This window comes from Furipterus horrens, unplaced genomic scaffold (assembly GCF_987537825.1).
Source record: "Furipterus horrens unplaced genomic scaffold, mFurHor1.1.pri manual_scaffold_4, whole genome shotgun sequence".
NCBI lineage: Eukaryota > Metazoa > Chordata > Mammalia > Chiroptera > Furipteridae > Furipterus > Furipterus horrens.
Genome location: NW_028327174.1, coordinates 184,428,790 through 184,442,520, shown reverse-complemented (window position 1 = coordinate 184,442,520; position 13,731 = coordinate 184,428,790). Strand labels below are relative to the sequence as shown.

Genomic DNA, 13,731 nt, shown 5'->3' with positions numbered 1-13,731 from the left:
TCTGGATAGTGTCGTTATGAAACATTTATTCAGAAACACATTCCAAAAATCAAATATGAATTAATTTTGAGCCTCCTGCTTTCAGTGATCCTTGTGCCACTTCCTCCCAGGCCTTTCCTCAGTGTTTAGCTCAGAATGCCAAACTGATCCACGCTGAAAGTCAGTACACAGGATTGGGATGGATAGCATGTGTGAGGAGACCAGTCTGCTCTCTCACCTGAAAGAGCAAACTAAGAATTCCTACTAATTTAGAGCCCCCATAGATTATCAGGGGCTTCCAAATGTGGTGGCCCAGGCAGAGGGCTCCCCACCTCTGCTAAACCTCTCCAGTGGGTGTTGAGCTCTGATATTTTAAAAATTCCTCCTTACCACAAGCTGAAATCTCTGTTGCTTTGAACCTTCACCCCACCTGCTTTTCTCACCTGGAAGACACAGAGTGAGTCATCCCTCTTTCTGTGCAGGGGCCTTCAGGTATCTGAAAATAATCTGAGACTTGTAAAAGGTTACAGGTTCAGCTTCCATCAGCCTGGGGCCAGTGGACATTCTCTGGTCTTTGTCTCACTGTGGCTGTCCAGCTAGTTTCCCCATTTGGCCCTCACGCCCTTGATTCCTGACAGCTACGTACAGCACTCTGGTGAGGCTCTGGACCAGATGATCTGTGTTCAGAACATGTTCCTGCTGAGCAAGCTTCTTAACCTCTCTACCATCAGCTTTCCTGGGGAGAAAATGGAGATGATAGTAGTGCTCACCTTGGAAGGTTTGTAAAGACTGAGACAATATGTAAGAAGCTTCAAGAACTGTCTGCTGCAAATGTCCAGCAGAACTGTTAGTGGTGTGTGTGTGATCGTCACTGCCGTTACCATCATCATCTGGTAGGATTCAGCTATCTGCTCTGGCCTTCAGAGCGCTCTTTGGGGCTCTCCTTCCGTCACGCTTTGTGTTGGCTGTCACTCGTCGCTTCTTGTCACAGTTTGGATACGAATCTCTTCTGTTCACATAAATCACGGTTAAAAAATGTGAAGTCCTCAGAGGCTATAGAGACACGTGAGTCAGAGGCATTGAGGGCACTCTCTGGGGAGCCGTCTCTCCGTCTTCTCTCCCCCGTTCTGAGACTGTCGGAGGCTTTGCAGAGATCGCAAGGCAACAGGTCTGTGGCATCACCTGAGCTCCTTGTCTGGGAGTCTCGTTTATGTCTGTTTTTAATTTGTGCTCCTGTTTTGTTTTATGTGATTTTTCTAATCTTGTTTTGAATAGGAAATGAAGTTACTGGGACATTTTTGTCTCTCTGGAGCACGTGCAGCCATCCTATTCTGTGGTGTGGTGGGAGAGAGGACAGACTTAGGGCCATGCGTCCTGAATTCCCATCTCAGCTCTACTACCTCCTCCCTGTATGACTTAGGAAGGCTGCAAACCTCCACGTACAATGCAGTAATGATACCACTTAGGTTGTGTCATGGTGAGGACATTGAGGAGTTAATATAGGTAGCCTTCTTGGGAGAGTGCTTGATATGCAATAAATATCACAGAAATGTTAGCATCAGTAGTAGTTCAAGTACCATCTTAACAGTTATTTCCAGGACTGGACTCTGTTTTTTACCATAGTATTATTTTTCTTTAAGTTCACGCACTTTTTTGCTTTAATAAATTTCCTTTGGAAGATACATCATTTTTTAATTTTTTAAAATTTAAGTATACACTATAGTTGGTATATAATCTTATATTGGTTATTATTAGTTTCAGGTATACAATATAGTAATTTGACATTTTTATACCTTACAACATGATCACCCCACTAATTCTAGTAATCATCTGTCACCATCTAAGCTTATCACAATATTATTAACGGTGTTCCTCTTCCCTGAAAAGATACGTCAGTATCACTTGCCATAAGTAGAAGGTATGTGTAAAAATACAGAGATCACATAACACTGCTATTAAGTTCTAAATAAATACTCTTGCCTTCTGGGCTCTGAAACTGAGGCAGCTTGTTTGCTCCCTCATGCACCCGCATCTCTCCCTCCCTCCCTCTTGAGAAGAGAGTTCAAGTTTTAGGGAGGTCAGATTAAAGCCATCCGGGATCCAAGTTGAGACTCTCCATGACACACATGAAAAAATCCACCCCACCGCGTGGTTCTGTGCTGTTGAACGCAGAGCTGGCCTCCTTCTAGGGGACGACCAGGCATCTTAGGCTTTACAGGCCCTTATCTGGGGCCACTCTGGCATTTTATAGATGACAGACATCGAGTTTATTGCCCTGTCTTTTCCAAACTCTATGAGTCTGCCCACTGGAAAACTAGGCTTTATTTGCCTCCCTACTGTGTTACTTCTAGATGGTTAGATGCTCCAGGTTTTCTTGGGAACTGTCCACGGACGTTCCGCTCTCCAATGTCATAAGGTCTTTCAGTTCATGATGCAGTTCCTCAGAGCCAACACCCGAGCCCACACAGGGTGCTGGGTGCCATCCCCAGGCCTGGGGTGGCCTTCTCTTTCCCCTTTGAAGTTGGCCTCCCCTTCCTGGCTCTAAGGTCATTCTTGTCCGCAGAGAAAAAGAGAGCTCTGGTAGGCACGGTTCGTGACAGATGATCTGCCCGGATCGCACTCCCTGCCCCTCTCCCTTGCCCGGCCTGTTCCAGCTCAGCAGAAAAGGCCCTTTCTTCCATCCGGGAGGCCTCACGTCCTCCCACTGCTCTCGCCGGGCCTGCCCCTCCTGCTCCGGCCTGGTTACATCCCTCTCCTCTCTCGTGGTGGCCACACTGAACCTGAGCTCTCCTTGTGAGCCAGCATATTTCTTTGTGTCCCAGCCCTTTCTTCCTAACTGAACCCATTCTGGCCGATGCCACTGGGTCCCCGCGTGAGAGATCCTCATGTCCCGCGAGTCACAGCTTGCCCTTCCCGGTCTCTAGCCCTGGAACCTCTTGTTACCAGTTGTCAGAAACCTGCTCCTGTACAAACCCAGGCTGCGTGTTCAGTCCCTCTCCTGTCCCAAGCTCTCAGGTTGATTGGAGCCCTTCTCCCCGAGGTGCCTCCTTGGGTCCTCGCCAGCACCCAGCGGCTCATTCTTCCTGGTGTCAGGAGTCGTCACTGCAGGCGTGATGGCATTTTCTGCAAGTCCCATTTGTTTTCTCCATGTTATGCATTTAGCAGAGCGGGGCTCCCCTACAGGTGTGTGGCAGGCTGGAGCCCCCCACCGTCCCCATCACGGTGCACCCTCACCTCTGCCAGTGCGGAGGGCTCACCCAAAGTCTGGGTTCACCAGCGATCTGGGAGATGCTCCCGCTCAGGAGCACTTCGAGCTCTCCCTTTTTTTCTTTTCTACCCCAAATGTTTTTTATTGTGTTCTTCCTTCGGGTTCATGATTTCCTCATAAAGGAAATAGAGCTATAGAGGTACAGCTTTTAAATGAGAAAAAGTCATTTTCCTTCACCTTCCATCAAAGATATTTCTTACGGGGGGCGGAAATGATATTTAACGTCTATATATGCCTCTATATATGTATCATCTGACACCAGTTGATTCCCTCTCTGAACTTCAGTTTACTCATGCAAAATAGAGCCAATAATAGGGTTGTTTTTGAGCTCTGGCTGGTGTGGCTCAGTGGGTTGAGCACCAGCCTGTGAACTGAAAGGTTGCCAGTTCGATTCCCGGTCAGGGCACATGCCTGGGTTGCGGGCCAGTCTCTGGTTAAGGGTGTGCAGAGGTAGCCAGTGTTTCTCTCGCACATTAGTGTATCTCTCCCTCTCTTTCTCTCATTTCCCCTCTCTCTAAAGATAAGTAAATAAAATCTTTTTAAAAATATGTCCATAAAAAGCACCATTTAGTGCTTGCATATACTGTTCAAAACATAGTAGGTTTGAGTGTGGTCCTCCCCACAGTGACTGCATTAATGTGGAAACTGCAGCTCAAAGAAGTGAAGTAACTTGGTCATAATCACACAATTGGTTACTGGAACTTATCAATCAGAATTGAAACCCAGGATTTCCAAAGACTTCTTCCTCTTCCCACTGTTCCCCCAGTGCTTTCAGATCCAAATAGATGTAAGATCTAAAATTGATGCTAGAGATAAAGGCAGAGGCCAGTTCCAGTCAGATTCCCTGGGAGTCTCTAGAAACAGGCATGTGTGGCTCTGCCCTGTATGGGCTGATCCATTCAGAAGATAGCTTCCCATTAGTTGTCCTATGGGCAGGACCCTGGGGAGCTGCAGCAGAGCTCCACAACCCACCCGCAGAAGAGGAGGCATGTGCGGGCAGTGCGCGTCAGCTCTGCCGTGGGTTCTGCAGACAGCGGCCCCTTCATGTCTCAGCAAAGTCAGGAAACGGCTGTTGGCCAAATACCCAGGCTTAAGGTTTACAAGTGAATTCTTAACTGACTTGTCAGCAGCATGCTTTAATGTCAAATTGTTAAGTTCAAACCGTGACATTTGAACATAAGAATAGAAAAGCTGTTTCCAGACCAATTATGTGTAGTTATTGGTGCATACCCTCGTGCAGCTGTAAACAAATGGAATTTTTACATTTGATGCAACTATAGGCTTGGAGAAAAAAAAATTTTTTTTCTTTTTCTTTTTTTTTTTTTTTTTTTTTTTGTGTGTGTGTGTGTGTGTATCAAAATCTGACTGACTGACAGAACTATGATGAGATGGACAGGCTGGCCCTGAATTTTGCTTCAAAGCCGGAGGCAGGAGTATGCTATCTATGGGACAAGCATCAGGGTTTGGAGGGAGGACTAGAAAGTGGGGAGAGTGGTGGCATCAGCCAGCCTGCAGGTAAGCCACAGCAGCCCAAGACCTTAATCCTGCTGAGCCGGCGGTTTCCTCATCTGTTGTCTGGGAGCATCATCTTCACATGAGTCCTACTTGAAAGCATTTGCGGGCCTAGGAGCTGCTGCTCCTTATGCAAGTAGATGTGGGGCCTGTAGTACCAATGGTAAGAGTGGGCACATTGGCTTGATCCTTCCCCCACAGTGCGCCTGACTCTGCACACTGTTATCTCCAGTCTCTGTCACTCTCTGTGAAGCAGGCACTGTCCCCATCTTTTGGGTAAAGAATATGAAAATCAGAGCAGTTAGGTAGTAGGTTCGAAGTCATACGGCTAACTCCTACACAGTTCTGTCTGACTCCTCACTGTGTGCTCTTGACCACTGTGCCTTGAGGCCTTCACCTCAAGAGGGTAGGGTGGATAGGGAAGGAGAAGTGAGGTAGGAAGAGGGTGTTGAGAGCAAAAGGACTGGAGTGGACTTGACTGGGGGTGGAGGAGGTGGTGGGGAGCAGGTTCCTTTCTAAGTCAAGGCCCCATGTCTGAGGCCCTGGTGATAAAGGAGATAAGTTTCTGTACCCATCCTCTAGCTTCCAGCCCCAGACTGGTTTTGAGCTGTGCCTGGCTCTTCATAAGAGGAAGGTATGTTCCTTGGTCCCTCAGAACAGACACAGAGCACGTCAGCCCTCCCTGAGTTTCTTTTGTCCCCGCAGGAGTACCTGGTGTGAGTGAGAGGGCCTGGTTGACTGCCCAGCCCATCTGTCCAGTTAACTGCTCGTGTGCACCACCGCACAGCGGAAGCTAACTCACACCTGGTGGTTCCCTTGCAGACCAAATGCCACCAGTACTGGCCCGATCCCCCCGATGTCGCGGAACATGGCAGCTTTCACATCCGCTGTCAGTCGGAGGACTGCACCATTGCTTACGTGTTCCGAGAAATGCTGGTCACCAACACGGAGGTGAGCAGTGGCCTGGCAGTGAGTGGCCGAGAAGGCACCGTTTAGAGGCAGGTGCTTAATCAGCATCCTCAGTGGTCCTAGTAGAGCTGTTCTTCCTGGTCAGCTCCACGTTTTTACCTGGTGAACATTTCAGTAAAAGAGCCAGAGCTCATGTTCACACCAGCACTAATCACAGTAGCCATCAGATGGAAACGGCCCATGTCCATGGCTGGATGAATGGATCACCTAAATGGGGTATAGTCATACAATGGAATGTTAGTCAGCCTTAAAAGGAAGGAAATTCTGTAAGGGCTACAGCGTGGATGAACCTTGAGGACATTATACTAAGTAAAGTAAGCCAGATGCTAAAGGACAGATCCTGTGTGATCCCACGTACATGAAGTGCCCGGTGTAGTTAAATTCACAGAGACAGAAAGGGGAATGGCGGCTGCCGGGCCTTGGAGAGGAGAGAACAAAGAGTTGATGTTTAGTGGGTGATGAATGTATAACATTGTGAATGTGCCTAAAACCACTAAATTGTATACACTTAATGGTAAACTTCACGTTATGTAAATTTTGTTCATTAACAAAAGAAAAAAGAAAAAAGAAAAAAAAAAGGAAAGAGCTACTATGTGTGGCCCTAATGGCAAATAAGGTAGAAGCAAGTGGAAGGAACTCCCTGTGGGCAGAAGTGGAGAAGCAACCCTTCAGGAGGTGTCCCGGGCTGAGCTTGGAGCGGGTGTGGGAGACGGGTGAGGACAGTGGGTGGGAGTTGTCAAGGGCCCCAGCAGGGCTGTACACAGTGGGCAAGATAGGGTCAGGTGGCAGAAGCACCCTGGCTGGTGGCCAGAGCAGGGTCAGGTCTTCCTGCCCACCCTTTGGATTGCCTGAGTCCAGTGTGCGTCTCCCACAGACCAGAGAAGAGCACACTGTGACGCACCTTCAGTACGTCGCATGGCCTGACCACGGCGTGCCCGATGACTCCTCGGACTTTCTGGAATTTGTAAACTACATGAGGTCCCTGAGAGTGGACGCTGAGCCCGTCTTAGTTCACTGCAGGTACGGTGACTTGTTGGTTTGGGTTATTTTGTTTGTTTGCTTTTTTATTCCCACTCATTGGGAAAGGCCTGGAGAAAGTTGGCAGACATCGAATCCCCCCAAATCCCACAGGACTAGACCATGCTTTTACAAAGCTCTATTTCTTTACTGTGTCAAAAGACTTAGAACTTTATGAAAGCGTAAACTTCTGAGTTCAGTGCAGAGTTGAGGAAGAACGTCTCTCCCTCATATTCCACCTGTTCTGAGGCCACTGACCCTCACAAATGATGTTGATAAGACAGGGAGTAGAGTTTGCAATTAAAGGTGGGTTTCTTTCCTTAGATTTTTAAGCCCCCAGACTCAGACTGTCTGAGGAGAGGATTTTTTGGCCTGTCTGAGAGCACACCCTGTGTGTGTGTTTTGTATTCTTGAAGGTCAGGGGAGGAAGGCTCCGTCTGAGTAAATGTGGGAACCGGCAAGGATTTGAGCTGGGCTGTGCAGAAATGCTGGCTGAGCAAATCCCAAGTCTCTGCTCCTCTTCCCTTCAGCGCTGGAATAGGTCGGACTGGTGTCTTGGTCACCATGGAAACAGCCATGTGCCTAATTGAGAGAAACCTGCCTGTGTACCCGCTGGATATTGTCCGGAAAATGCGAGACCAGCGCGCCATGATGGTGCAGACATCAGTGAGTGGAAATCCAATAATAAAAATAATTGCAGGGCCAACCCTTCCCAAGCGCTTGCCCTGGGCCAGGCCTCTGCAAAGGGCTTTGCAGGTCAGGTGACTGAGGCTTGAGGGGACTGAGTCACTTGCCCACAATCAGAGCTTGACAGGCTGAGCTCCTCCAAGGCCCCCTGCATCTGGCCCCTGCCTTTTGCTGCCTCCACGATTTGTTTCCTGCCAGCCGCTTGGCCGGGGAGCAGCCCTGGTCGCATTCTGCAGTGTCAACCACTGGCCCATTGTTTGTCCATGAAAAGTAAGCAAGGTCACCGGAGGGGTTCACCCTTCCCACCTGTTCCCCATGGCCCTACTCACCCCTCCTGTGTGCTTCCTCCCATGGATGTCACCCTGGTAACCTGGCATTGCACGTGTCCTGAAGAGGAAATCTTGTGGTTTTCCCCCAGATCTACCAGAAAGGTGGTGGGGTGGAAGGACCATGATCCAGGCTCCCCTACCTACTGGGCAGCCTTTGAATAATCCCTTAACCTCTCTCCCAGCCTCATTTTCCCCATCTGCAAAAGGAGACCGTTCCATATTTATTCAGTTCATCGGATAATTGCACAAACAGAGACACACAAGCTCATATGTATGGAGAGCTGGATTAGTCAGTTATAAATCTCAGCAGCAATGGGGGAGTCCAAGGGGAATCTAAGAGCTCGATGTGAGTGAATCAAAAGCCGACTTTAAAAGGCTTTCTGGAGGAGTGGCCTCTGTGGTAAAACCCCCCAGAAGGAGTAAACCAGGGAAGGGGTGGAATTCCATGCTGTATCCTCACAGGCTCATGGCACAGTTTAAGCGTGCTCAAATAATTGTGAGCTCTTGTAGTTTTTCTTCATTTGTACCTAGAAAGTCTGGTTACAGGGGAACAACTCAGATTGTTATGGCTGTTATCTATCCTGTTTTGAGCTATGGAAGACCTCGTTGCTGGCCTAAAAGTTTTTAAGTGCATCGTCTTGGCAGATTTTCCTAGCTGGTGAAGCTCAGTCTAAATGCTTTCTCTCAGCCTGTACACATCACTAAAATATGATTTCTTAGGTGTTTGTTAATATAAAGAACCATATTCCGCAGAGCACCTTTCAGTGGCTCTTCTTTTTAAAATAAATTTTTTTAAATTTATTGAGTTCAGAGAGAGAGAGAGAGAGGGAAGGGAGAGAGAGAGAAACATTGATTTCTTGTTCCACAATGTTGGCATATCGGGATGAGGCTCTAACCAACTGAGCTACCCAGCCAGGGCTCAGTGGCTCTTTAAAACAAAATCCAGCCCTGGCTGCTGTGGCTCAGTGGATTGAGCGTCAGCCTGTGAGCCAAGTGTCACTGGTTCGATTCCCAGTCAGGGCACATGACTAGGTTGCACGTCAGGTCCCCAGTTGGGGGTGCGAGTGAGAGGCAACCACACAGTGATGTTTCTCTCCCTCTCTTTCTCCTTTCCCCTCTCTCTAGAAATAAATAAACAAACATAAATAAATTATTTTTAAAAAAAAACAAAATCCAAATTCTTTCCCCAATGCAAGGCCCCTCATGACCTCGTCCTGGCCCACCTGTGCCCAGGTGTTCTGGGCAAGCACTGTGAGCCCTGACCACACTTCTCAGAACGGGTGGTTTTCTTTGGAGCCTCCACCCAGCGCCTCCGCTGGAGTGGCCACCCTCCAACGACCATCGCCCTTTCCATGACTCCCACAGACAGCCAGTTCCTCCCTCTGCCATGAGTCCATGACTCTTTGCCTATCCCTCCATGAGAGCCGCTCCCACCCTTCGTCTTACAGGAATAATGGGTCTGCCCGTGTATCTCCTCCACTCTGTTTCCGTGGCATGTAGCACAGGGTCTGGCCTGGCCCAGAGCTGGAGCTCGGAGGGTATCTATCTAATAACTATTTGTGTGGTGTGATGTAATCTTTTCAGAGCTACTGGTGGATTTGACAGCTTTTTTTTTTTTTTTTTTCCAGAGCCAGTACAAGTTTGTGTGTGAAGCTGTTCTTCGTGTTTATGAAGAAGGCTTAGTCCAAATGCTGGATCCCAGTTAAGACAACTGTGAACATGTTCATTCCTCTTTCCAAGGGCATCCTCCTTAAGGACAGGCCTTCTCTCTGGAAGCAGCAAGAGGAATCTGTAGGCTGTGGTGTGGGAAAGGAAAGGGCACGTTGGAACCCAGGCACTTTACATTTCTTTACAAAGGTATCGTGTACATAGGAATTGTGTAGATACGCATGCAGTGATAGCATCATTCAGGCCCGTTATTTCTCTGGAGAGAAATACGCAAACGGGGATCCCAGTCTGGGGCCTGTCCCAATGCCGTCCTCCCTAGACGTCGCCGTGATCCTGTAAACCAGCCTTGGGCAATGGAGAGGGGCCGCCAGCAGCGCTCTTGACCTCCCAGAAACAAGACGGTGTGGCGTTTTCGGGTAGCGCGGATACATTGTGTGTATATGCGTACAGGACTCTGCGAGCCAAGCGCTCTGGAACAGTTAGCTGTCACGTGCCCCAAGGCTGAGGAAACCTGATGAATGTACCAAACAGCAGGGGGTGGGCTTTCCGGCTGAACGACAAGCTGTACCTTTCCTACCCTCCCATCCTTTGTCCCGTCTCTGCCCCTGACATCCGTGTTTCCGAGAATCGTGTCCAAAATGCCCCCCTTTCTGCCTTGATTAGTGACCCTGTTCAGGTCCCCATGCAGCACCTGAACCAGATTGGTAATGTAGGCTCAGGTGTGTTTTGAGTTGAGACTCTGGGAACGGGGACGCCGGCTGTCATGTTGGCTTCCGTGCGTTAGTTGTAGGAGCCGGTGCTGCCCGCCGCTGGCCGCCTTCGCTGTGTGCTCAGCACCCAAGACTGGAATCTTCTACTACTGAATCTACTACATGGATTGCTGCTACTTTAAGCTATTACACTTGAAACATTACGATTTTCCTGAGGGGAGATGGGATAGCCTCTAAATATTTAGAATCTTTGGCCCTTCTGAGGAAAGATCTAGCCATTGAAACGTGGGAAACCCAGCTCCTGGAGGGCTGTCCGTGGGTGTGGGTCGATGTGTGTGTGTCCATGGGGGAGTGTTTCCCAGGATGCCTGACTTGATTCACATGACAGTGGAGTTTATATAAAGAACAGATGTGTGTACTCACCCTTGGTTACAATGGTCTCCATTTCATTTCAAAGGAGAGGGTCAGACTATCTGAATATAAACACAATTTGATGTTCATTTAATTCTAAGTACACCATGATCCTGACTGTCCTAAAGAATTCTGCCCTCTTAATACTGTGTTAATTTTTTAAAAAATTTGTGACAGGATTGTAGCAAATTATTATTTAAGGAAAATAAATTACCAAAAAAAACCTTTAATGTGGCATGTTTAATTAGCTGTTTTTACATATCCAGAAGAGGAAGCTAAGGCAATTTCTTAACAGGATTTGTAGAAAAAGGATGCTTTCATATTATAGTGCACAGAGGGGAAGCCATTTCTTTAAGCAAACTATAGACCAATTGAGTAATTTCCTGGTTGCAACAGGAATTAAGACCTTTATCTCCAGACCTAGTATATTTACTTGCATGCTTCCCATCTTTTCCCCACCAGTAGTTTACTACTGAATGGCAGGGGTGGGAAGGAGGTGTCATATAGTGCTATACCCTTGTACTGTGGAACGGGGACCGACCACGTGAGCCCCATCCTTGCCAGCACTTGTGCCAGGCCAGCAGAAGGAAGCCAGAGAGGAGAGCTAGGCAGTAGGGAATTTGGTTCCTGGTTCCACCTAGCAATAACTCACTCTAGGCCTGGTCACTTAAGAGCACACTCTCTGTTTCCTCATATGTAAAACAGGAGGAATAATCCCGAGACTTGAAGGTGAATAGGAGGACGGACTGCAGTGCTATCAATGTGAATTTTCATCAGCTGGAATCTGACACTGCTGTGGATGAATTACTTGGAAAAGTTAACTTATCAGTGATTAGCCCCAAAACGCATGAAACAGAAGTAGAATCATAAGGGTTTTTATAAGAGAAAATTGCCTTTCTTCTGAAGAGAACAGAAGCACAAAGGAATATCCTACCAGTACCTTCATTCAACCGGTACTCAGAAAAATTTTCTCCGCAAAACACCAAAAAGAGGGAAAGGCAGGAAAGCTGATAGAAGTTCATATGCCTTTAAGATACTTAGCAAATCATTACCATTAGATAAAAATGCATCATTTCCCTGTCCACAGAAAGCTTGAGAAGTCTAAACGTGTTTGCAAATTTATATTTTATTGGTTTTTTTTTTTTTTCATTGTTTAATGTGGTTGCAGAAACGTTGCCATTATCATATAAATTTCAAGGAAGCATACTAAAGGTTAACAGCAAGCCTTCTTCTGCCTCTGTGCAAGGCAGTAGTTCAGACCCAGCAGATGTTATCAGGAACAAAATCCATGAAATATTGGGGACGAACAAGACAAGAGAATTATCTAAAGGAGCAAAACTATGCAAGTAAATACTGTAGATACCACTGATTAAATTCTGTAACTCAAGATTTCTGCTTTACCACCTTATACACTTAAGCAATTATACTCAAGAAGCCTTTTTTAGTTCTAAGTGAAGAACGTCAAAATCAGGATAAATATTTTGCCTGGGAAATTTGGCTGCGAATGAATGGAGACGACATTTACATCCTGCGTTCTGGCGCTCTCCGGAAGATCTTTTAGATGCATCTCTGTGCTGACTTAATCAAGATGGGAGGTCCCTTCTGGTGTCGCCTGTTAGAACCTGCGCTTGCTGTTTTGACTTTCCAGGAAAAAAAAAACAAAACATTTAACTGTTTTATTGGGGGTGATATTGGCAGTGGGGGAGTATGGGTTACAAACTTGTGCTGGTCTTTAATTCCTACCACAGTAATTTATAGCTATACATGCTGTAGGTTAGTGTAGATGGTATTGCTGCTGTGTTGCTACTTGACTTTTTTTTTTTTGTTGCTCAGAAATTATCGTTGAGTGCAAGCAGCAGGCCTCTTCGTCCTCCAGAAGCAGCAAAGCAGCAGTATCAGTCGGGAGAGATCATAAGAAGCAGGTCTTCAGTTTAGACCTAGACTTAGGCAAGGTGTCTTGCTCTCAGCCTCAGTTTCCTCAAATGGAAAAGAGGAAGATTGGGCTGGACTAGATGAGTTCTTTGGTTCTTTAAACACTTACCGTTCTAGGAGTCTGTATTCCAGAGATTTGAAATTAATTCTAAAGCCGTATAGTTTCTGGAGAGAGATGTATCCCATTTCTGTAACTTGTCCCCAAGAGATTGTCCCTCAAACCTGGGCATTGTTGAATGCGAAGACAAGGGTTGCCACCCCTGATTCTTGCCATCCTTGCCATCCTAAACTGAGAAAAAACTCAGGGAAAATGGCAAAAACTGACCTCAGCCTGAGGAACCAACTATGTGGGATTCTGATGGCCGGACTGTCTGCCATCTTTATAGCTCACGTTCCGTGTGGAGCAACAAAGGATTTGTGTTACGTAGTTTTGAAAAGTATCCTAACTGATCAGCAATATTTTTTCTGTAAATTTGGAATGTTTTTCATTCAGACCTGTTCTGCCAGTGACTCTACTGAAAACAATTTGATCAATATAAAAATATTCAAGCTATGCAACATTACCATTGTGTGTTGACATTTTTATTCTAATAATTGTCTTGATTTCTGTGTTTTCTGATTTTGTTTGTTTTCTTTAAGTAAATACTGAGTCTTGGAGGACAGTGCTCTCCACCCGTCTCCGCCTTCCCTCTGGTCAAGAGCTTGACCACGCACAGTGCCTGTTTCTGTATTGCCCTTTTGTGACAATTCTACATCTGAATTAGGTTCAGCTCTCCAGACAGCAGTAGCTTGCACAAAGCAGAAAGTGCTTTACCCTCTATCAGGCAGGGCTTCCCAGGTGGTTCCATGATCCTCAGGTCCCGGGTTCTTTCCAGCTTGTTGCTCTGCCATCTCCTGGATGTGGTTTCTGCATTGAGGTCCACCGTGGTGACTGCAGCCACATTCTTGTTACAGCCAGCAGGGTGAAGGGAAGTGGGAGAAGAAAAGCAAGACCCCTGTTGTACATCCCATCGATCAGATCTTAGTCACAGGGCCATACCTACTGCAAAGGAGTATGGGAAAGGTAGTTTTTATTCCAAGAACCCATGTACCTAATGGAAACTCAGGAGTTCTGTTTCTGAAAAACAAGGAAAGAATGTGTTTGAGGGGCAGGTAGTGGTCCTGCCCTACTTCAACCCTTTGGTCACCTTTCTTGCCTCACATAGAAGCCACAGCTCTCTTTAAGGTAAGAAAACCCAGACTCCATCTA

The 13,731-nt window shown here is 47.0% G+C and overlaps 1 protein-coding gene across 7 annotated transcripts in view; it reads left to right on the top strand.

Moving 5' to 3' along the window:
• The window catches only part of PTPN3 (protein tyrosine phosphatase non-receptor type 3), a 133,849-nt gene extending 122,153 nt beyond the window's left edge, over positions 1 to 11,696 (top strand). For all 7 annotated transcript variants that reach the window (XM_090274537.1, XM_090274536.1, XM_090274541.1 and 4 more), the window contains 4 exons: positions 5,582 to 5,710; positions 6,603 to 6,748; positions 7,276 to 7,411; positions 9,390 to 11,696. In XM_090274537.1, coding sequence (XP_090130663.1) covers positions 5,582 to 5,710; positions 6,603 to 6,748; positions 7,276 to 7,411; positions 9,390 to 9,467 — 489 coding nt within the window. In that variant the 3' untranslated portion in view covers positions 9,468 to 11,696. The remainder of the gene's footprint in view (positions 1 to 5,581; positions 5,711 to 6,602; positions 6,749 to 7,275; positions 7,412 to 9,389) is intronic.
• Positions 11,697 to 13,731: the final 2,035 nt, after the last annotated feature.